The sequence below is a fragment of the Zonotrichia leucophrys genome, chromosome 1A (assembly GCF_028769735.1).
Source record: "Zonotrichia leucophrys gambelii isolate GWCS_2022_RI chromosome 1A, RI_Zleu_2.0, whole genome shotgun sequence".
Classification (NCBI taxonomy): domain Eukaryota; kingdom Metazoa; phylum Chordata; class Aves; order Passeriformes; family Passerellidae; genus Zonotrichia; species Zonotrichia leucophrys.
This window is the reverse complement of record NC_088170.1, coordinates 27807778-27832417: the sequence shown is the minus strand read 5'-3', so window position 1 is coordinate 27832417 and position 24640 is coordinate 27807778. Positions and strand designations below refer to the sequence as shown.

Sequence of the window (24640 nt, the reverse complement as noted above, 5' to 3'; positions counted from 1 at the left end):
AAAGATAGGCCAAGCCTTATTATCTGCAAAGGAACTTTGTAAGAGTTAAAGCAATAGGCTTCATAAAGTTTAGACATCTCAGCCCAAGGCAAGGCAGGAAACAGCAAAGTCCCAAGCACATTAAGGATGTCAGCTAAGGAAAAAGAATTATTCAACCAAGTACTCTGAACTGTAACTCAGAGGACTATATTAAGAAAGAGATTAAAAAATCAAACCAAATTATATCAAGTCAACAACACTTAATATCTACACAAATATTAGAATACTAACTGACTGGCACTTCTGCAAAACTTGAAAAAAATGCACTAGAAAATAATTGCTTTTGTAAGAAAAAAAGCACAATACAGAACACACTTCTCCCACTTTAAAAATGCCAGTGTTAAATTTTTAAATTACAGATTTTTTCTTCAAAAATAAAATTTAAACATTTATGCGGTAATATATTTGTACATTGAAGTCAAAATAAATTTGCTCCACATTTTCCAACATAATGGTTTAAGAGGGCTTAAATTCATATACAGATCACAAGGTTCATCAGGATTATAAACAATGGATAAGGAAATAACTGCCTTCTGTGCCATGGGCTGGCAAGCTTACCCTGATTTGAAAGGAGGTCCACTGTCATTGTTAACAAAATATGATATTTGCAATGAAGAATTCAATTTTGTTGTTAATTCAATTTTGTTGTGCACAGATGATCTTCCTAAGGATTAGCATTGGTGAAACTAATGAAAAAGCCAGATGATACGAGGTGAGGGGCATTTCCTCTTTTCTGAGAACCACCTCCCCAGCTGCTCAAGGACCTTCCTAATGGTTTGAAGATCAAACTCTTACAATTTCTCCCGGGATGTGTTTCTCTGGCCAGAGTGGATGCTCAATGACAAGTGCTTGATTACCATCCCTGAAGAATCAGGACAGGAGGAAAGGAGACATTTTTACAAACACCTTCAAACTTAACAGTGGTTACAGTTTCCCAAGGAAGTTAAGCCCTCTAGTGGGTGGTCAGTAAGCAACCTCTCAGAATAAAAATCTTCAGCCATCCAGGCAGACTGTCCAGCTCTACAAACATTTCTCATTTAGAAAGCGTGTGGGAATGACATCACTCTGCAGGATTAATGGGGAATTTTTATAGGATCAGAGTTCCGTTCAGAAAGCATTTTTCTTATGTTAAGAGTCTTCTGGTTGAAGAAACGGCATGCAGATATCATCTCTGAATATATTAGTAGCAATGCAAGTTTTATTTTCAGCCTTTCCACAAAAGACCAGCAAAACAATAATCCCCAATTGTTACAAGCTGTTCTGTGAGCAGAAAATGTTCATCAGGCTTCCTCATAACTGTGAAATCCACCCCTAAGGTTACTGTCATCAGGTATGCCATCTCCCCCTGCCTCATTAGGTTTCCCACCACCACAACTTCGCTTCATCTCTTTTCCCCTCCATCCCACAGCTCTAACAGCCAGACAAGAATCAGTTTTGGACAAGCCACAGCATAGGGTATGTATGTGCCAACTGGCAGGCCAGGAAGCATCTCCTAAGCAATGAGCAAGCCATTGCTTTTCAGTCACACAGCCAAACTAGAGCCTTTATTTTCCCTCAGCTGAAGCTAATTAACATGAAGACACAAGTTTTCACAAAACTCATAGGAATTCAAGATATCAAACTCAAAGTTCACTCTGCATAGCATCTTTTCTTTGGAAAACCAAGCCAGGAGGCTGAGCATGGCAGTTTTCAGCAGCCCAAGAAAAGGAGCCTGAGGAAAGCAGACCATGCATCTTGCCAGACAGGAGTCTGGGATGGAGTGTCCCATTTGGTTTGTGTAAAACCAAATAGTTCTGGTATGTAAATTGGTGATAGAACATACAACAGTCTCCTCCGCTTCAACAGGAGCATGAGAGGTTTGAATGCAAGCATTGCATTTCTATTTCTATCATGGAATGCAGTTACTTTGTGGCAGAAACTGACAGCTAAAATCGGGAGATTGATGCAGAATTTTTTTAGAAGGAATTTTTTTTGCCACACATTTAACTCTTCAGTAACTGTGAGGATACCTTTAATACTCTTCTACCAAAAAAACAGAGCTCATGAAGAATGCTTAACATTAATAGAAAGATGTAACCATCTCTTAATATTAAACTAGAGCAAAAGGGTGGATTTTACTATTCATTCCAATTTTCCAACACACAGGGGAAGCTGGTTTATATTGACTGAGTACACTGAAAAAACATTTCCCATTAAGCAAATTAGAATAACATGTTAAGAGAAAAGCCCAACATTTAAAAATCTCAAGCCAAGGTGCTCCTATGAAAATTCCAGTAATGCCACACAAGCAGACATTAAAATAGCAGGCTTGGAGAGCAATACAGCAGTAGCTGGGCTCTCAAGTGTCCTAATCTCCAGCATTTCTTCCAGCTCCACTCCAAACTGGTTTACAAACACATGAAACAGCAGCTCAGGGCTGTACTCACACTGGTTGGATCAGTTTGTACCCACAGCCTCATTCCATTACTTGCATCTCTTCCAAAGGACAGAATGAGTCTTTGTAAGACTCCTGTTGGCCCCTGCCACATTTACTCAGAGTTTACTTTTTGTCCTTGGGTAAAAGGACAGGATCTGAAACTTCTACACTTGATAGGCACATCCTGTAGCCAAATTTTTGCAAATTACTTTCCAACTCACTTTTTTCACCCTTTCTTCCTCCAAGGCTTTCAAACTGCCTCACCTAGCTCGTAATATTAGGAGTTAGCCCTCTCGGCTTGTACTGTGTGAACATATGGTTGAAGGACTAACCACTGAGACCTAATCTTAAAACACAAAATCCTTGATCTATATTTACAAAACACTGCAAGTATTCTAAGTTTCCTACATTTAGATGCACTAGTCCAGAACTATTCAATCTCTGCATTATCTGGTAATGCAAGAGCACAAGACACCTCCCTCCCCTGCCCCCGTAATTATTTTTGTTTCGACATTAACTACCAGAAGGGTAAAGACTGAAATGGTCCATGAACCACTGTGTTGTTCCATGTGCCTGCAGAATCCAGGATGTGAGCCTTCTTTATGTTTGAATAACCACACATTCCTCAACAGAAGAAAGATTTTCTTTTCTCCTAAAACCCTATCTATCAGAATTACTATGAAAGGATAAAAAAAGAACTGCCATCGACCCTCTGATACTACTGTAACACAAATCCCTTTGTGTATCAATCTTAACACACAGTGAAAAAATCTATTTACCCACCCAAGAAAAGGCAATTCAGAAACATGAAAATTATCAAATTTTTTCTGTTTATTGACTGCCATATGACTAGAGACCAATTTTAACGGTAAGACTTCTGGTAGCGCGCACGAGCACCAGGTCCTCCAAATTTCTTGGATTCACAACGGCGAGGATCTGCAACAAGCAGAGTCCTATCATACTGGATTAGAATATCCTTGATCTCTTTCTTGGAAGCTTCATCAACATCTGTTCAAAAGAGAAAAAAAAAATCTTTAGTTTAAGCAGTTTCACATGGAACAAATTGTTTTTGCAATAAAACCACCAAAAGCCATACACTTCCACTTAAAGCTAATAAAACAATCAAAGTTACTTACATTTTTGATAGTAAGCCACCAAAGCTTTGGAAATAGCTTGACGGATAGCTGTAAACCAAAAATAAAAGATCAGTAACAATTGCTAATCTATTTAAAATCCAAACCCAAAGTGCCAGTTATCTGAGAAATGTGCTATTTTGTTCACTGCCAAATTGTCCTTTCTCTCCTTAATATCCCGTCCCACATAGTCCACGTGACCCTTACTTTGGCAAATCTTAAGAAATCTGTGCCAGGAGGCCACCCACAGTTCATTTGTCGATTTGACAGCTGCCAGCTAGCCAAGATATTGCACAAGGGCTGTCAGATCACCTTCTCTCTCGAGTACTAATGTAAGTTCATCTTCTGTCTACAAGCAGTCAACTTTCAAAATCTTAGGAATACAGTTCTCTGACATGTCTATATTTTTCACCAAAGACAAAACTGTGTGTTGGATGACTAAGGATGCAAAAGGGACAAGAGGATGGTCTTGAGTGCTAGAACATGGCAATACAAACAAACTAGCTCCGTAACAGTAATCAGAACTCAAACCAGGAGAATGGGAGAAACTGTCAGGATGTCGTTACACTTATCTGTGAAAATATTAACACCAGGATTTTGATGAAAATATGAATGTTCTGAAAAACACATGGTATCAAGTTTAGGCCTGAAATTCGCCTGTTTTTTACGCAGCCTCAGCTCCACTTCACTAACTACATTCAAATTAAGAGCAGAACAAATCTATCTTTTGTAAAGATGAACTCTTAAGAACAGCTAATGTAAATATATTCCCAGCCTTCCCTGCAAGGAGAAAACTGCCTAGCTTTGCTCATACTGGAAAGATGCTTCTGAGCAACATGGAAATATACAACTAAGAATATAATTTCTAATGGTAAACCCCTCCTAAAATCCTTGTGCTCAGCTGCCTTTAAATAAGCCTGTCACAATGTACAGGTAGCTCCCATGCATTTCATCAAAACTTCATTTTGCTTCACTCAGCTTATTCTGTTGCAGCTTTGCACATAAAAATATAAACAACTACATTTGCACAGCGGAGAAAGAACAGTTTGGCAAGTCACTGTTGCAAACTTAAGCCTCTTCTTAAATACATGGCCGCATTGGGTCTGGCTGAGATGATTTTCCTGTGACAGCTCTAATCTGGTTTGTGTTCTGGCTGCAGCCAAGCAGTGCTTGCACTGCATCAAGGCTGTGCCTACAAGATATCTCCATCTCCACTGGGCTAGGAGTGGGCAAGATCTTGAGGTAACATAGCCAGGACAGCTGACACCCAAACTGACCAGAAGGGATATTCCATACCAGAGGATCTCAGCTCAGCAGTAAAACCAAAGGAAGAGCAACTGCTACAGGTTTTGATGCCCCACTTCCCGGGAAGTGGCTGAATATTGCCTGCTGATGGAAGCCTTTAGTTTTCCCTTGCTTCAGTGCACAGCCTTTACTTTTACTTTATTAATCTTCATTCGTGTTGACCCAAAAGGTTTTTCAATTTTATCTTCTCCCCTCTCCTCATCAAGATAAGGAGAGGAGAGACAGAGCAGCTCGGTGGGCACCAGGCATCCAGCCAGTGTCAACAAACCACAGTGGCTTTACCCACTCCAGCCCATCCCAGCAATCCCATCTAAAACCTTACCGTATATCTGTGCTACGTGGCCACCACCCTTCACACGGACTCGGATGTCAACACCAGCAAACCGTTCCTTCCCCAGGAGGAGGACAGGTTCCAGCAGCTGGGAAACAAAGCACAAAGAAAATTCACTTGTAATGAGGATCAGAGCTTGTAGTAGCTTTACAAAATGTGATATCATTGAATCTTCTGAAAAATGGAGCCTTGATTTTAAAAGTACACACCCAGGTCAAGTACACCTCCTACAGAGTTCTCTGGCATCTACTAGTGCTGTCATAAGACATATTCACTGAAGTCTTTGGTTTATTTAAGTTTCAAATATCTTAGTAGCAAAGCACACGTACATGAGAATTAAGAACAAGAGAACAGTCTAGCTAAAATGCCATAACTACATACAAAAAGTAAGTCAAGTTCATTAAAACTGAAGACCTGAAGTAGCCTGCAGGTAGTTTTCTTCACAATTTGTTATACTTTATTGTTATCTAGATAGTTCCAGATTCTGTTAGCATTGTTCAGCAGCTACTGTATAAAGTTCTAAATAACCTTTTTAAAATGAGAGCTTTTAAGTCACCCATTTTAGTTCAGAAAGCAGATAGGAAGTGCAAAAAGTACTTCATATTAAGTGAAACCTGTTAAGCAACCCCCCACCCCCACCCCATCACAGAAGTGCAGTTTACTGAATTTTCCTAACAGCATTTGTATTTTAGGTAAGCAACCAAAAATTTTGGTACTTTCAGTAGGACAAGGCACTTGTCTCCATTGTGAAGCAACTACATGTATAAAAAGGGATGCAGAGCAGAGGCTGGGTGGATGCTTACTTTATACTGCAGAGTTCTGGGCTCAATCATTTCCAGAGGTCTTCCATTAACTTTAATGAGGCCATTCCCTCTCTTGCAGTGGGCAACAGCCGTTGCAGTTTTCTAAAAAATCCAAAGGTGTATTAGCACAGCGTTTCATTTTTGCACATGCAGCAGGAATTTCAATTTCATTTTAACAATCGAGCAGTCCTAGTCTTATGCCCCAGACTAACATTATGCACTAAACAGTATCTCTCCCTACACCTCCAGGTATTGTCACAGTGTTAAAACAGAATCTTAATGAAAGTTTCAGTGTTTCAGATTTATAGTTACAAGACTTAGTGGTACACGAAGGCAAAACCCTTCCGTTCGACAACACCGTAGTTTTGTGGCTCGTGTTTTCTCAAGAGATTGTTACCGTGAATTATTCGAGACGCTGCATTCCATCCAACAGGGCGAACTTTACCTTCCCGCCACCCCGTCACAACGTGCTCCTCGGACACCGGCAATGGTGAGCCAGACCGCTGTGGATCGGGGCGACAGGGGCGGCTACCCCGTTACACTCCGATGAGAGCCCGCGCAGCCGCACCCGCGAGGTGAGCAAAGCCCTCCCCACAGGGACACGGCGCGCTGCGGCGGCCCCGGCGCCGGACACGTGGGCTGCGCGGCGGGACTCCCACCCCCCGCCCGCCCGCCGGCCCTCCCGCGGCCGAGCCCCGCCGCACGGCCCCGGTGACGAGCTGCGGCCCCGACCCCCGAACGGCCCAAAGGCGCGGGCCAGCCCGGCAGCGAGGAGCTGATGGTGCAGGCCGCCGCCCCAAGCCTCACCTTTCGTCCGAAGACCTGGACGCTCTGCAGGGGACCCTTGGCCGGCATGGCTGTTCCTGCAAGAGAGAGGGAGCGGCGTGAGCGCGGGCAGGCGGGGGCGCGGGCGGGGGCGCGGCCGGAGCGCGCCGGCACTCACCCGTCCTCGGCGGCGGCTCCGCGGAAAGGCCGTACGGGGCTTCCGGGCCTCGCTTCAGGGGCGCCGTGCCGCAAAGCGCAACGCCATCGCTTCCGGCAGCGCGACAGAGAGCGCGGCCGGCTCCGCCCCGGCTGGCGCGCTTTGCGGCCCCGTGGCGGGCAGGCCCCGCCCGAGCTCGGCGCGGCCGCGGGAGGCGCAGCGGGAACCGGGCACGGAGAGGGAGCCCGGGCACGGAGAGCCGGGCACGGAGAGGGAGCCCGGGTACAGAAAGCCTGGGCATGGAGAGCCGGGCACGGAGAGGGAGCCCGAGTACAGAGAGCCCGGGCACGAAGAGGGAGCCCGGGCACGGAGAGAGATCCCGGGTACAGAAAGCCTGGCACGGAGAGCCGGGGCACAGAGAGCCCGGGCAGCCGCCCGGGGCCCGCTCCGCTGCTGACACCGCGGGGCACTGTGCTGGGCCCCGGTCACAAAGCAGAACCCAGGTGGGCTTCTAATGTAAGGGGAGCAAAATGCTGCCGTGCCCGAAAGGCTCACAGTCGCTCTTTGAACCTCCTAGAGATGCAACAATACAAACTCCATGGCTTTTATAATTTTGAACTCTGGTAAGCTGGAGAGGATGAAGCAGTAAGCCCTGTATTCGCGTCTAGCACTGCACACTGACACAAATTCAGAAACTGCCTCATGCCCGCTTAAATACTCAGTGATGGGTACATTTAAAATCAACTCAGAGTTTTCTTCAGATTTAGTGCACTCAGGGAGCCCCATCAAATTTATCTTCTGTCTCCATCTATTTCTTTTTAATACCTGTCATAAAGCATGAAGTTTAAGTCACTTTCAGACTGAAAATATTTTACTTCTAATGCAGTGGTATATAGTATGCAAAATTGTCTAGAAGGACGAAAGGAGAATCTGTTGATGAAGCGAGGTCATGCTTCTTAGACATTTTAAATGATAGAGATTTGAATTACTATGATGATTAGAAAGTTGACTGCTCAAATAAAACAATCAGTTGCTTTGTCTTTGGACAGGATTTTAAATACTGAACATTAGTCATCAGTCATGTGAGGATTTAAACAAGCACTTAGCTTTATGCAATTGGAGTGATTAGTTCTGTTCAAGTGAATAGGACTGTGCAGAACGTGTAAGATTTAGCACATCTCAAACCCTCAATTGTACAAAGCTTTAACATGTGATCCAAACAGTGATTTATTTCTTCAAGGCTGTTTCCTAAGGAACAGTGTTTATGCAGTCACACGTGTCTATCATCCGGCCTTTTCCTATCATGGGAGGAAGGGGAATGGCCAGTTTCAGTTAGTTCTTAAGGATGAGTGGACATTTCAGAGCCAAGACAGGTTTTACTTGTTTGCTGAAAACAGGTGGCTGGGCACCAGAGATCTTTAAAACTTGCGCAATGAAAGCAGCTGCAGGAGCTGGAATATTAAGACATTATAAAACCTTTATTTAGGTGAAAAAGAGAAAACATAATACCTAATTAACCCAGTTAGACCAAAGGGTTCAGCTAATACTTATGATCAACCCAAAGGTGAGCCATTAGTAATTCAGTTTTGCTGGGTGTCCAGGGAACTTCTAAAGAAAAAGAAAGCAACTCTAAATCTATTTCCTGTGTGGGCATTATCTAAGGTCTGCTACTGAAAACCTGTGTTTTAATATGAAGTATACCATTAAATAGGTGATTTTAACATGTATAAAACTTCCATTTTGGGAGCATGCTTTCTTAGGTCCTTTAAAATTCATCCTCATTTGAATGTTCATCTGCTGCATGCTCTTCCTGGAACCGAAAACAATCATCCTAGAGGAGCCTGTGTGAAAGCCGGGGATATGCCTACATACATTTATCTTTCTGCCTTCTATCAGCAAAAGAAGACAATAACCAACATATAGTGATAAGTTGGCCTGGAAAATAAGGTTAAAGGCTTTGTGCTGCTTGCTCCCTTTGCTTTCTAGCACAAAAAAGGAATAAGAGCTAAGAAGTTGTAGGCTGTGTAACATTGTAAGAGCCAACTGGAACATGAATAGCACAAAACAAGGGAAAAAAAAAAAAAGACACCATAATGGAAAATAAACCCCTCAGGTAAGACACTATATTTCTACAAAATGTCCCAGCACCAACAATATCCCTGTTTAGTTTTACTGAGAGCAGAGTACTTTAAAATGTTAAAGTATCTCAGATTTTTAAAGGAATACATGGTAAGAATCTGCAAGCACCACCTACAAAATGTTGTGTTCACTTCCTTTTTTATTTGTGAAATAATTGCACCTGTGGAATGTAAGGCATTTGTTTGGTGGCCTTTTTTTTTTTCCTTTTGTTAACCTAATTTTGCACCAGTGTGAGGACTCCTATAGGGAATAATCTGACCCAGAGAAATTAAGGCATGTTTGCTGGTAAACCGCTCTTAGCAGAAAGAGCATCTCAGAGAAAGCTGGCAGTGTTGTACTCATCTATATATAGGGTATTTTATTGTTTCCTAATAGAAAGAAAACTATTTGGATTTTACAGAAATCTAAGTACTTTATTTCACATTCATTCAACTAATTATACACAGATGATGTGTTGTGTATCTTTGTAGCAACAAGATTCTTACAACTACTAAATCTTTTATGTGGGCATTTAGTGAGGCTTTAAGGGACTGAGAGTCTCACTAGCTGACCTTCTCCTGGGGCTGCTTTGACCTCATTGCAGGCTATGCTGTGGCCTGCTCATCTCCCACAGACCAGCCACATGCAGTGAAGCTCTTTCTCAGTTTTCTGGGAACAGTGAGGGTAGGGCAGCAGGATGTAGCACTGTAAGGAATGTCCCTGACAGCATCTCCGCTTGTTTATTCACTTTGTGACAGGAGCACAAACCTTGTGTATATAACATGGCTCCACAGGGAGGAGGGCTGGAAGGGCATGGCAGGAGGTGGACAGAGGTGAGCTAGCAGAGCCAGTGAGCTGGGCTGAGAAGAGCAGCAATGAATCTTTCTTTGGAAATTTGCCAGTGTGGAGCATAATACCACACTGCAGTCCGAAACCTGTGTCAGTCCACTGCCCACCAACACTGTCAGGCTGATGCAGTGCACCCCATGAATTTTAAATTTGAACATATTTGTTACTTGAATGCTCACACTTTATTTGGCAACACAGGAGTCAAATATATTGAAGATTTTTGTGACTTAGGTGCTTGCGTGGGGTTTGTTTTTTCTGGGATTTTATGTAGTTTGGAATTTAAAACAGCAAGTGACTGGACTTCCATGTGAAATCGTGATGATGGTTCTCTGCTCAGATCTTGAGCTGTTTGAAATGAAATTCACATGTAAGTTCAGAAGGTAAACATTCAGAGGACGGCGGCGTTTTAGCTTCCGCTTAGCATGGAATTATGTGGCTGCCAAGAGTGCAAGGCAACAAAGAGTCAAGGTCAATATGTTAACAAGGCCAGCTGTAATGTGCCTCTAAATTTCCTCCTGTTTAAAAAGGAGAGAAAATGCTCTCAGTGGAAAAATAATGGGAGAAATAGTGAGATTCTCTTCCTCATGTATTATCTAAAACATTAATAGAAAGGTAAGAGCTATGGCAAAATACAGTTACTTCTATATATATTGTCATGGGATATAAAATTATCGTGAAAGTAAAAAAACATTTGGGGGAAATACAAAGAAACACTCTTCTACATAGTCCATAATCACATTTCAAAATATCCATGCCTTCTACCAAAATGTCCCAATTTGCAGTTGATTGTACTTTGTAGGATTTTGTGTGGTTTTTTAGCAGAGTGGATAATTTTAACTAGGGAACAGATTTGTTCAGATTTCATGCATGATAAACAAAGCAAATTCTCTGAAGTTTTTACTTCAGACAGCAAAATCATCTCTTCAGAAGGCAGTGTTGGTCTTGTACAGCTTTGTATCTTTTGAGAATCAGTGGATTCCGTCACTATGAAGTATGAAGTATTTCAGGGAAGGAAATATTGACATCCCTTTTTGATGGCAGATTTTATAATCTGAAAGGTCTGGGATAGCACAATATAGTTCTCATATTACAGTTTGCAACTGATGCATGTTTGATGATAAAGTGTAATTAGCTAATGGATCCCATTATTTCTGAGGCTTGCTTTTCACGGATTGTATTCATCCAGGCAGCAGCTGAAGAGTTTTCTAAACTCAATTAGTGCAAGAATGCTGTGGCCAATGGAAAAATGTTTGATGCATGCCAGAAAACAAATCTTCCCAGCTCTTGGAAATATGTTCTGAAAACAGATATAGATCACACAAGATTTTCATAGCAATAAATATTTTTTTCTTAAAAATATATTTAAAATCTAAAGCAAAAATTTTGGTTTAATTATCCTCCTCAAATGAATCTCTGTAGCATAAGCTCTGGAACATAAGGATGTGAGTTATCCTGATTGGTGTGAATATTGTCTCCCATTTGCAGGTTAAAAATGTTAATGTTGCATTGAGATTGAGAACATGAGATGATTTGTAATGTAGAAATTGACACGGTGATAGGCTCATTCACACTGAAATTCAATGTATGTAAATAATTAGCTATACAATAGTTTACTTAGGACCAGGCTTAGCATTGCTGCTTGGGAAAAATCACAATTCATGATTGTCTTGACTTTCATTTTGAATGAATAGGCTAGGTCTTTCAGTACAATAAACAATAGAAGTACAAAGCCCATCTTGTATCTGAACATACAAAGATTAAGGCTCATTGTTTTAGTTCTGTTACCTGAGGGGTTGCTGAAATCTGAAAAAAGTTGTGACTTAAATTTGCAACAGAATCCTATTTACAGTGGCTGGAACTTTGTATAATCAGTTAACACACTAACTTTCCAGATGGAAAGCTACGGCTCATTTTAGAATCTTGTCTATATGATAGAGACTTAAATTGAATGATCTAGAGTTTAGACTTGGAATATACGGTGGATCTCTCTTGCAGCATACAAGGCTTCAGTGAAATCTATGACAGCAAATTAGAATTAAAACTCTTCTCCTCTGCACTCACAGAAGCTGCTTTTAAGTATGTGTGCGTGAGCTCACACACTCACACTTTTGGATGTCAACAGGAATCAAAGCTGCAAGAAGCTGCCCTGGCAACAGCCCAGTACCCCCAAGCTACACTAACAAGCAAAGAAGTAAATAGAATCACGTACATGAAACAATTTATTTTTTTAGAACAGAACGGCATCTCCAAGCTTCCTGCTGTATTTTGCTGCCCCTGGAGGCTGCTTCTCAGTTTAGTTCCCATTTTTAGAAACTAAGCACAGCAGGGTCCAGTGGGATCCAGCTGCCCTCTCTCAACTCTTCTGCAGAAAGAGAAGTCCTGGGTCTTAACTTCTGCAGGGTATTTGGATCCTTTCTACTTTCTTATATTAAAGAAATATGAGGAAGAGTGACTGTAGAAATAGATTCCTATTTCACACTTAAAATACAAGATTTTTGCTCCAGTTGGCTTGATTATATTCAGATTGCAAATACAGTACTGCACTCCATCATCCATAGGTCTGTACTTCTCTTTAAATCACACATTTGACGTAATATATGCAGAAAGTTGCTGACTTCTAATAGATAAAGAGGTGCAATCGTTGTTATTGACTACAGAAAAAGCCTTAAATATGCACACATTTACTTTGCTGAAACATCAGTCATAGTTTAGAGCAGAAAGAGATAGGCTTCTGTGAAGTTATATTAATATCTACTGAGGTAATTTCTATTTCTGATTTTGGATGTTTGTTGTTTCAAGTGAAACATTTTCCATTGCCTGTGGTAAGAGAGCAGATTAGGCAGAAGTATCTGAGCTCGTGAACTGTTGTGTACTTACTGACCTACCAGAGAACTGAGACATTTGCTTCAGAACTGGAGCAGTTGAACTCTAAAGGAGAATGAACCCTTTTGGCAAGGCTTTCTAAGGGCTCTGGATGGAAAATCTTGTGTTTATGAAACAGAGAGAGCAGGCAGAAACATAGTGACTGTTCAGCTTGTAGAATTAAGGGAAAATAATAACACATTTTATTCACACAGAAACGAACACAGCTAGCTTATCTGGATGCTGCCTGCTGTCAGGAATCATGGCATTGTCAAACACAGCAGAATACCTGTCTGGTGTAGGATTGACAAAGTGGTTGTTACCAATTAGCAGCTGTAGCTCTTGAACTGAAACAATTCTCAATGCCTTGTTACATGTTAATAGTTGATACGTTTTAAAGTAATCTACCCATCCTCACCTAGCTTTTGTTCAGAGACCACAGAGAAGTCGTAGAGTCTGATATCTCCAAATGATTCTTCTGTAGTTCATTCCTCCACTGTTCCCAAGAGAATCTAGCCCGTAATATCTACACACTAGGAGATCTGCACAGTTCACAGAAACACAAACACATGCGGTATTACAACACACGTATTAAAGTGACATTTTTTTACAAGATCAAAAACAGATAGAAAAAATGAGGGGCTTGGGAAAGCTTTTACTGAATAAAAATGTCTGTGGAGGCTTGCTCATATGTGGGCCTGTGAATAACACTCAGGAGACTATAAACTTTAGACAAGCCAGATGGTTAGACAGCAAACCAGATGCTTTTATTTATGAAGACAAAGTTCACATGTTGTAAGGTACTTTGTTCTTCTACAGAAGGTTTCACACACAAAGTAAAATAATTATATCTGTGTCCTATGATGATTGACTGGAACATTCATACAAATAAAGTCTCATCCAGTAGTCCATTGTTCTTACAGTACCTGAAGGAATGACCTGAAGTTGTGTCAGGGGAGGTTTAGGTTGGATATTAGAAGGTTTTTCACCCAGAGGGTGGTTGGACACTGGAACAGGCTGCCCAGGGAAGTGGCAGAGTCGCTATCCCTGGAGGTGTTTAGAAGAGGTGTAGATGTGGTACTTGAGAAATGTTTTAGTGTTGGGTTTGGCAGTATTGGGTTTATAGTTGGACTTGATGATCCTAAAAGTCCTCTCTGACACAGATGATTCTGTGATTTTATGGTTGGCACCTCTAGTTTTACACATGAAAGATACGGTTGATGCTGGCTTGCAAAGTCTTATCAAATGAAGGAGTTTGGAGTAAGGTAAGTACAGAAATACAAACTCTGGTGATTTTATACCACACAAAAATCAGTGGTTAGATTGGAAATGAATACCAGATTTTAAAAATGTTTAAAATATATATGAGATGCAGATGCCTCAAGGGAATACAAAACCTCTGCCGTTAGGTAACTTAGGAGCCAGAGTTCTGTTTGCAGAATGACATAGATTCATAGTTTATGTCTAATTGAAAATTAAGCTTTTTAAAGTACCTCTACCTTTTGTAATTATGATTTCTGTTGATTATCATTGGAAATCTTTGGAACATTTATTTTCCATCTAGCATGCTGCCTGTATCAAGGGGAGTAAACCTTTCTGTTTTGCCAATTCCATTATTTTGAGGGGTTTGAAAGGACACAAGTCAAGTATCTCACAGACACACCAGGGTTGTGCTTGGGACAAATACATCAGGATATTAAAGGTTTAAAAAATTTATTCAATTTGATTTAAAGAGGCTCTGAACTGTTATTCTTAGTTGTTCTTAAATAAGCACTTTTCCTTTTTTTTTTTTTTTTTAAGATTGGGGTTAAAAGCTCTTCAATTTTGTTTATTATGCATTCTGGACTCAGTTGCTAGTTGTTTATTTTAAGAGTTAAAGTATTTTGAAAAGAAGGTCCCATATAATCTCTACCATGTAATTCCATTCCATGGTCAGCAGCATTTTAGATAAGTAAACCAAAACCATCATTTTTCACAATCTTCTGTCATCCCAAATGATCTTTAATGATAACTATATGGTTTTGCCTCTTCATATTGAGCTGATAGAAATACTTTTTTATCCATAGACAGCATTCAGTTTCAGATTTGTTGTCAATTTGACTGTACTTAGTGTTTATGCCTTTTTCACTAAAATTGTAGAAAACTTGAAATTTTCTGTATTGTATTATTTTTTGAAATTTTATTCATATAGTTCATATGTAACAGAAATAATATTAATAGTGCTTTAAAGAAACACAAAAATGTGATACAGCAATTTATAATTTTGAACAAAACACTCTGAATTTGTATATCATGATCTTGACACATATTTGCCCTTCAACAGCTCAAAAGCCAAACCATCATTTGTGCAAAAAGAAAAAGTGACCATCTCTGTGTGATCTCAGGCTGTGCATGCATGAATTTGCTCTATGCAGTGATCAAATCCTCTGAATACAAAGATTTAAACAAACTAACCTATAGTTGTGAGTGAACATGCACAGAGTCCTTGCCTTCAGCATCAGGAGCTGCAGTTTTAATTTAACAATTTCATTCAGTGCCTTTATTGATTGCTCGCAATGAGGCCATTTGGAAACCGTAGCAACAGAAATCTTGCTTTATATAGAGCAATGTCAGTGCAGGCTTGCCTGCTTAGAGGTTGAAATGCACATTTTATCTAAATTCTTCATGTTCCTGTTAGTGTCTGCGAGTTTGGATTTTAAATTTCTTGGCATGTGTCCCTGAGCTATGATGTGACAGCTGTTCAATAGGTAGCTCTGGTCTAAACAACATAACACTACATGTATGCAGTTGTTCTTTCCCAAATGTCGAAAAGAAACCACTACTTTATGGGATGTTCTGAGAATGAAAAATGAATATCAAAAAATGCATTTTCTTTCACTATTCCTGCATTAACTCTCCAGAGGAAAGGCTGGGCAGAGGGTTTCATTTAAGCTACACTGTAAGGAGCAATTGATGATTTCACATATGACTCATGCATAACCATCTAGTGATCAGGCCTCCAGTTGTTCTAATCTGATCTAGATTTGAAATCAGTTCACTTAAAGTGACCTTTGCAACTTCTGTCATCTGTTTGGAGTCCTGTAGAATTCTTGATACTGAAGGCTTCCTCAACACAACTGAACACTGTAGTCAATGATCTATTTAAGCATATTCCACTCCACATATGTATTCCTTCTATCTCTTCCCTCCTTGCTAATTCTCTGAACCCTTTATCCTTTTGCCTCTCTTTGCTTTGTCAGAGGGTTGTGACAAGCAGCCTGGAACAGACTCAGTGCTGATGTAAATGTGTGTGGGTGGCAGGAGATGGGGAGGGCAAAGCTGGCTAGTGTGCAGCCCGACATAGCTGTGACCGTCCTTGTGGTATGGAGAGCAGGAGCACACTGGGTTGGCACTAATGCCAGCTGCCATGGGGGTGAATGCTAATGTTCTGTGGCTTTTGCATCACCACCAAGCAAGACCTGCACCTCAAACCTAGTGGAAAAGCTACAGTGAAGTGTGTTTGTACTAATTCAAATCCGTCACTACTTATCTGTACCAAAGAACAACTAGAAATCAGCTGATTGTACTACTGTCACGGACTCAAAAATAATGCTTGAAAAAATATTGCTACAAGCTTTGACGTGGATCCCAAAAGCAATGGTTTTCAATGTGACTTTGTCAGGGAGCAGGAGGACTGGAGTAGCTCCTTGAGGTGGGAAGAGTCAGGAGCTGAGCATGACCCCAACACAGGCAGTGCCTCACCAAATGGCACCATCCTGTCGGGTCTGAGCTGAGGGCTAGTGTTATTGTTCATTTCACTCTTTTATATTATTTTGGTTTTCCAAGCATGGCTTACTTTTTGATTTGTCTGTTTCTGAAAACCCTGCAAGCTCTCCACAACACCCACTTACCAAAAGAAATACTTACTGGCTTGAACTGCTGACAGTTTAGAATAAAAGTATTGTGGTTTGATTAACTCTTTGTGAGCTACAGCCCTTTTGAACTGTTGCATGGCTCCTTCAGTAGCCATAGCTGGCAGTTTGAGCAGCACTGCTCTAGCCAATAGTTTATTTTGTCAGCAAACTACTTTGTTAAAAAAAAAAAAAAGAAAAATTATTAACCTGGAAGTAAGCAGGCATCTTTCTTGAACACAAAACCACTTTTACTGAGATGCCTGCTGGCATTAAGATAACCAAAGAATTTATTTGTAGTGAAATTGTCTCTAGAGGCCTCCACCACCCTGAAGTGTTTGCTGTGCTCTCCTTAGGCACGTGCATCCGGCTTCACCCACAACCAAGAGACTTGAAAAGAAACAGGAACCCGCCAATGGTGGGTGGGGACAGAGGCTGTGGAGCTGCCAAAGGAAGCTGGTAAAGGTCAAGCAGACGATGAGAAGCAGAGCTGGTCTGAGCCCTCACCTACAGCCACCTTCACTGAATTCCACTCCCCATGAGAGTTTAGATTCCTCCACTGGCAAATTGTCGTAGATGCTTGTGTGCATTTTTTTTTCCTTTTCCTGTGCTTTGTTCACAACAGGTTATTTCTGCTGCCTCGGGAGAGTGGAAGGAATCCTCAGCTGTTGTGTTTCCCCTCCATCTTGCAGCCCAAAGAGAACCCTGGCTGTGCCAGCTTGACTTGCACACTGGGGGCTCCCTCTGCCATCCTGCAAAGAGATATGGGGGATTTAGGGTTCTTGCTTGTAACTCACTCCTCAACACCAAAACATGTGCCTTCCTGAACAATCTATACCCATTTCTGTATTTAGGATTCTTTAGCCCACATATTGAATGTTTTTCTCTCTCTCTCTCTCTCTCTCTCACACACACACACACACACACACACACAAATATGTGTGTCTTGGTTTTAACACAGTTATGATCCAGCTTCACTAGTTTGCTCAATCTGCTTTGTGGCACTCCAGCAACGCAGAGCAACTGTAAAACCTGCTTAATTGAGCAATTAAACTTTATGACCGCTCTGAATCCCTGAAGCAGTAAAAGGCAGGCAGAGTGCACTGGGAAATCTTGCCCATCCTTTGGAAAAACTAAGGAAGCACAAACCTCCTCAAACGAGCCCTCACCCCATGCAGAGGCACTGAGCATCACCTCAGGTCCAGCAGGGCTGCGCTGGCCGCAGGGTATCCAGAGGACAGGCATGTGCAGATATTAGGCAGAGTTTACCTTTGCAAAAATGCAGGCATAGCCCCTTCTTTAAAATGTGCTTTTCCTTGTCTATAATGGAAGTCCACTAAAGATAATAGTGCTTGAGATGTAAAAATTGCACCCTGATCTCATCAAACCCTTGTGCGTGAATACAGAAGACCTGAAATCTGTGGTGATGTTTATAGGATCAAATCTTACTTTTCAGGAACACCACTGATGAAAAAGTTTTGTCTTTAATTCTAGTGACCCATCTAGAAGAATAACTATTGCTAGCAGTCTCATCACCATTCTGTTAGTCTTTCTTGGAGAGCGTTGCAGTTGTTATTTTCTATACAAAAACAAGAGTAGTCCAGGCACAGGAGGCAGGACCAGGAGTATTGCTGATCCCAGTATGTGCTCTGAGTCTGCTCATGACTCACTGGCTGACCTTGAACCAAAGTCCTAGATCTGAGCACTACCTCTTTGGCAAAGCTGAGATCTGGGCTTGAAACTTGCATTTTAGACCTACCCCTTCAAATGTGTTCTCTGTTTGGTTGAAACAGTTCTTCCAGACACAGGATGTTAAATATTCCAGGAAGGAGTTAAGTGGGTCTGGCTGTTTGATTCCCTCAGGAAATGGGAGCTACATTCTAGAGAAAGAAGGAACTGTGCATGGGCTGTGCATGCCTCTGAACTTCTCACAGAAAGGCTGAAGATGAAATACATAGAGATTGTAACTGGAATATGACGTTATTGCTAATGTTTGTCAGCAAAAGCCATCTCTAGGATGAAGAGCTTTTTATTCTTAAACAGGAAGATTTAGTTTAAGATTATGTAAGTAAAGCACCCACACAAAACCTGCTATTTGTTTTTCTCATTCCATTCACATTAAAAAAATATTCTATTATAAAAGACTTGCTTTGCACTTACTCTTAGGAGTGCAAGTAGCTGGAAATGTCCCTTTTAAATTTTGTGGCTGCTTAGTTACCACAGCTTCTTGCTATCCAAATAGACTCACTCTGTCAGGGCTGCGAGATGGGGAGAGATAAACACAAGGAGCAATTGTGGCTTCCTGCCACCAGCCCTGCTCAGAAAGCAAGAGCAGATGAACCGTTGCTGCGGCAGCGGTGGGAAGTTGCGGCCTCAAAGGAATAGGGGAGAAAAAAAAACAACCAAATATCCTGAGAGCAGGATAGATTATGTCAAATAATGTGCTCTCTTCTAGTCCTACTTTGCTTAGTCAATAGTTTTAAGGCAGCCATTACTCTGCCAGGAAATAATCCATGTAGATATGCTTAGAAAGTATCAGGTTTGAGGTAGTGCAGTGGGATATTCTGTATGCAAAACTTACTATGGTGGCAGCCAAATTAAAAATTATGTGGTATAGTAATTTTTCAGCTGTAATTGTTGGATAAGTTTTGCCTAAATGTTATTGTCAGGTGTTAAGTTTTGTTACCTGACCATGTATTTTCCTTGTTTGTTCAGTTTTGGAAACTGTAAGTAGAAAGAAATAAAGAAAATTAGCTGATGGGAGAGAAAATGAGAGAAATGGGAAAAAATCCCAGACAATAAAGTTGAAGGCCAAGAGTTCCAAAAAGAGGCAAGATCCAAAACATGAACAGCTCTCAAGCAAACTAGCATTTCTATTCCCTCTGGTGGGATGTGGAGCAGGCAGTTTTCCCACCAGAAGCTGCAGGACTCTTCTGCTGTTGTAGGGCTTTGTAAGAGGAGTTTAATCAGACACACTTTTGCAGAGGGGGGAATGACAGCAGTTGTTTGTTGTTTCTCTAACTTTCAGCAAGGTTGCAAGGGCTGCAGCTAAGTGCTGCTAGCAGGAGCTGAGCCCAGCCGTGTTTCACACCAGAGGAAGGTTACACAATGCTGTGGGTGGCAGAGTATTTCTGGGAGGCCCACTTTGCTGCAGACTTTGCTTGCATCACTTCCTGAAATAGAGATTGACTGATGTGATATATTCTTTCTTTTATTAATTTGTTGGTTTTTTTCCTCAAACTGCACTTTATACTTGCATGTTGTTTGCAGAGTTGCCTTTTGAAGAGAAGTTCATAAAGGCTCAAAATAAGGTGCGCTCCTTATTTTGAGCCTTTGATTTCTTCTTGATTTGAATTTAACATGACTTCTCCCTGATTCTTCCACTTTTTTTCTCTGTTCTTCTGGCATCTCAGAATGGAAACTCAGTCAAAGCACTGAATTAAAAGGGAATTATATTCTCTGCAATATTTGTCTTAATTTTAATTCACTTTACTTTGGGCTGTCCTCAGCTTGTGCTTTCTTAATGTGCTACAGATTTCAGAGTTGACACTGGGTAACTGTGAGGAGCCAAGAGCTGGTCAATATGCAGCTAGGGTTTTAACTCTCACGAAAGTGTAGGAGGTAGTTTAGAATTTAAGTTGTTTTGCTGGGTTTTTTTCCATGGGAAAAAGATACCTCTTCTCTGTCCCTTGTGCATGGGAGAAATGTGAAAGAAGGGAGGTCTGGCAATTTCCTGCTTTCCTGCTTAGCAAACCCATGACAGCCACTGTCAGTGTCCTACCCTTTAGCCTACTATTTACCAGTCTCTGTGTATTTTTTATGAAATTATTAACAGAAGTGAATTTAAACATGATATATTGCACACTCAAATTCAATCTCTACCAGGACTAGAGAGGAATGCAACTCTGGGAAATAGCGTGTTTAATTTGTTTGGTGTTTCTGCATAGCATTATTTAATCAAAAGCCATTTCTTTCATCAAATTAGTCTTGATTATGTTTTTCACTATTAATGTGGATTAGGCAATAAGTTCAGCTTTGAGAATTAGAACTTATTCTTTTGCTACAACAGGAAAGGGTATGGGATGACAAAATAGGCATGGTTCATCACTCAAAATAGCTCATCAGCTGTGTGGTATCAGTGCTCTTAACTGTAATGAAAATAAAAACATGCTCTTTCCATAGTGGTTTCAATCAACATATTTAACTTCTTATTTTCAACTCATGTACAGCTAATGAAACATCTCAGAATGCTATTTTCAACAATAGGAAACAGCAACAAAAATAGCAATTAACTCTTCCTGCCATATAAACTGCAGTTGGATTGTCCTTTTTAATAGGCAGTATTGGACCTACATTCCATGATTTTATCTCACCTATTTTTCTTAGCTCTTTTGAACTTTTTAGTCCAAAGTCTTCAATTAATTCTGCATTTAAAAAAAGGGAATTATTCTATTTGTTTCCAGATTGCTCTCTACTAATTGAATTTAATTCATCACCCTTATTGTAAGAAATAATTCTATTCATCTTTTTGATCCCAACCAGGGTTTTTTTTCTAGGTCCCCAGCATACCTTTTCCATATGCATCTTTCAAATGTGAAAAAATTTGATCCATGTGCTGTTACCACACAGGAGCTGGCCAGTATCTCTTGCTTACTTCCAGGACATTCCTACCACTGCTTACAGTATTCACATTTGGATTGCAGTGGCACAGTTGTAAATTTTTATTTAATTTGGCTTTTAATAATTTCAGGCACTTCTAGATTAATATCTGCTAGGTAATTTTTAGATTACCTTTAGAGATACATGCATCTCCTTGTGTCCTAAAGTGGACACCTGTCTTCCAGACATAGGTTTGTATTGCACACTGATGCCCAGGTCCCAAATCTTACACTACCTGCTCTGAAATGAGTATGCATTCAGAGGATGGAATAGTGACCTTTAGTTTAGGAAACAGTGGATCATTAATAGTCTTTCAGGCCGCAAAATCCCGTTTGAACCAAGTTAACCTGCTCTGAGTCTTGTGCTCTTCTGCTTAACAGTGTGTCATTTTCACAAAGGCTGTGAGACATTGGAAAACATAGCTGGTAGGCTATGATATGTATTAATTAAAATGATAACTTTAAAATTAATTATTATGGCCTCCTATACCACCTTTGAGGCATAATATTTAAATGCTTAGTTTCACATAGTGAAAATTCTAGGTCTATAACAAGGCATCCTAAGCTGCATTCTGTTTTTTAATGCTTGTGGTCCTCATTGACTCCTACTGAACTTACTGCCTATAAAATGAAACTCTAAATGAGCAGCACCTAGGAAGGTCAAAGAATGCCTCTGAAAACCCTTGTTCAAGGAGGAGGGAGAAGCCAAGGAGCAGGGAGAAGTTGCTGCAGCACAAGCAGAGGAATTCGTAAGAAGTAAGGAAGACTGGCTGTAGCCATATTAGGGCTGTGGAAAAGGCATGATTTTGCCTCTTCAGTGTATTTTGTATCTGAAAGATTTTGATTCTATATTTTATTTTCTTCTGCAGATTAGATACCTGTTTACACTGAAAAGGAGTTTTGTTCCTACCTTAGCTCTTTGTCTATTGTGCACAATAACTGCTGCTAAAGAAAAGCATAGATTTCTTGCTGCTGTGCTCTGTAATTGTTGATGAAATATTTCTTATTCCAATTAAAATGAAAAATCATGGGGCCACGGCAAATTTCCCATGCTTTAATAGAGCCTTGCTGAGACAGTTGTGTTTGGTTTGTTGTGTTGTGCAGGGGCTGGTTGCTCAATACCTCTCAGTTTAAGTGAAAGCTCCTTTTGTCCGGGAGCAAGAGCTGCTGGAATGCCAACACCCAGCAGGCACTGTCGTGTCCCACAGGAATAGGTGCCAGGCTGCTCGGCCCCCAGCTTCCCTCTGCTTTAAATCGAGACCTGGTGAAATAAACACACCTCTCTGACATGCTGCATTGCTCTGTGATTTCTGAACAAAACCCTTATTAGCCTGCCACTTTGTCTTTTAAAAATGCTGTGTCTCTTTCCAATAATGGAAAAATGGTTTTGTACAGCATCCCAGGGCCATAATCTGCCCTATCTTTGATGAGAATGGTGCAAGTTTCATCTGCAAAGTGCTCCCAAAAATAAACAAGCAAAAATCTGAAAATATTTACTGCATATCCTCCCACTGCACATCTACAGATGCAAACAGTTTATGGTGAATTAGAAACAACTTTCGCTTCCACTCGGTGTTGTGATGTCAAGTGTCTTCCTTTCATAAAAATACTGATGTCGTTTCTTTTTCATCCAATTAGTCATTATGAAAAGTGTGCTTTTGCACTTAAAAATATTCACCCAAATTTTGCTGCTCTGGTGATATCAGTCCATGTTTTGATTGTAATTCTTTTTCTGACAAGAAAATGAAGAGCAGAAGATAAAACTACCACTTTGTCTTCCCTTTTAAACATCTTTTGTGGTTTTCTACCTTGCCCATGAAGAGAGAAAAATAGTTTAGACATACTATCCACTACTTCCTGGATTGTATTTCATCTTTCCCTACATCTGAACTATGCTTGTACAGGTTTGTTTACACCAATAGTTTGGTATTTTGTGGACTATCATAATTTTTTATTTGTTTGTTAAGCTTTTAAAGCAGTATGGATTACTCAAAAAGGCAGTGAAGCTAAATAAAGCCAATGCTAAAACACTACTATTTGTGGTTTAGAGGGATATTTTAGATAGTCTGCATTTTGCAAAATCCATGCACGTGAGGCTTTTTAAGAACACTCTGCTTCTTATAGCAAATAAAATAGGACATGGGAATTTTAAGCAAAATATTGTTATGGTTATAAACAATTAAAAATATTCCCCCCAATTTTGGTTATTGAGATATGAATAGAATGTTCAATGTTTAGAACATTGAACATCTCATTTTGTTCCATACTTGCAGTTGTAGCTAAAATCCACCAATGAGTACAAGAAATTCTCTCTTGGTTTCATTGCAATATGGGTGAGATCCTGTAGAATTAAATTATTCTGCCGTTTTGGACAGAATCAAAATGTAGCTACAAACAACTTCTTTAAAAGCTATCTGCAGTATTCATGTTTCCAACAGATTGCTCAATTACACTGCAAGACCTGAGAGTTGTGTTTACTTTTATCTGAGTATATTGTATCAAAGGTGAATTATATTTTTTAAAAATAAATTAATTTTTTCTAACCTCTTCACATGCTAACATATCAGTGAGGAACAGTTTCAGCACAAAAAAATAGAGATATTAAGGTTTTATTATTTCTGAATGCTTTTACATTTCTGCATTCAGAGGACAGGAGTGGTAATGCTGTACTTTAACTACTTGGGAAAATAATACACAAGAATTAACTATTCAACAATTTTAGAGATAATTGTGGGAACAGCCTGGGCTACTTCTGAAGTTTTGGAGTTCCCTAATTTCTGTAAGGAGAAAGAATGTGAGGCTATAGGTACTAAAAATAAGCAGATTTCACCTTCTCACCAGCCTCAAAGGGTGATAGGTAAAGTCAGAGGGAAACAAGTTGTGAGACGAGAGGATGGGAGTGCAAGCCACTGCTGTGGAGGGCTTGGTTACCCACGTGGGTTCAGAAGGAGAGCACTGAAAACCGCAGCATGGCTGCAACAGCAAGGGAGACAAACATGGTTAGGGAGGGAGCAGCAGAAAGGCCGTGCCTGTAAGGAGTGACAGGAAATCCTTCTGTAATTGCACTACGGGTAAGAGGAAGACCGAGAAAGCTTTGGTCTGCTGCGATGAGGGGAGGAAAGATCTAAACAGATGAAAAGGCTGAAGTGTTTAATGCCTTTTTGCTGGAGAACTCTCTGCAGAGGACATCTGCCTGGTTACCATTTGCCTGGCACAAATCACCCGAGTGACAGAGGACTAGGGTAAAGAAAGCACAAGCACTCAAGAAAGTAGGATTTGCAAATCAGCTAGTGAGAATGTCTCCCGATAAATTT

At 40.6% G+C, this 24640-nt stretch overlaps 1 protein-coding gene across 1 annotated transcript; it reads right to left on the bottom strand.

The window, feature by feature from the left end:
* Window positions 1–3266: 3266 nt before the first annotated feature.
* Window positions 3267–7078, bottom strand: RPS16 (ribosomal protein S16). The gene is made up of 6 exons (XM_064731452.1): window positions 6971–7078; window positions 6835–6890; window positions 6028–6129; window positions 5216–5312; window positions 3592–3639; window positions 3267–3463 (listed from the first exon to the last, which is right to left on the bottom strand). The coding sequence occupies exons 2-6, from the start codon at window positions 6880–6882 to the stop codon at window positions 3318–3320; spliced, it is 441 nt and encodes a 146-aa protein (XP_064587522.1). The 5' UTR covers window positions 6883–6890; window positions 6971–7078; the 3' UTR covers window positions 3267–3317.
* Window positions 7079–24640: the final 17562 nt, after the last annotated feature.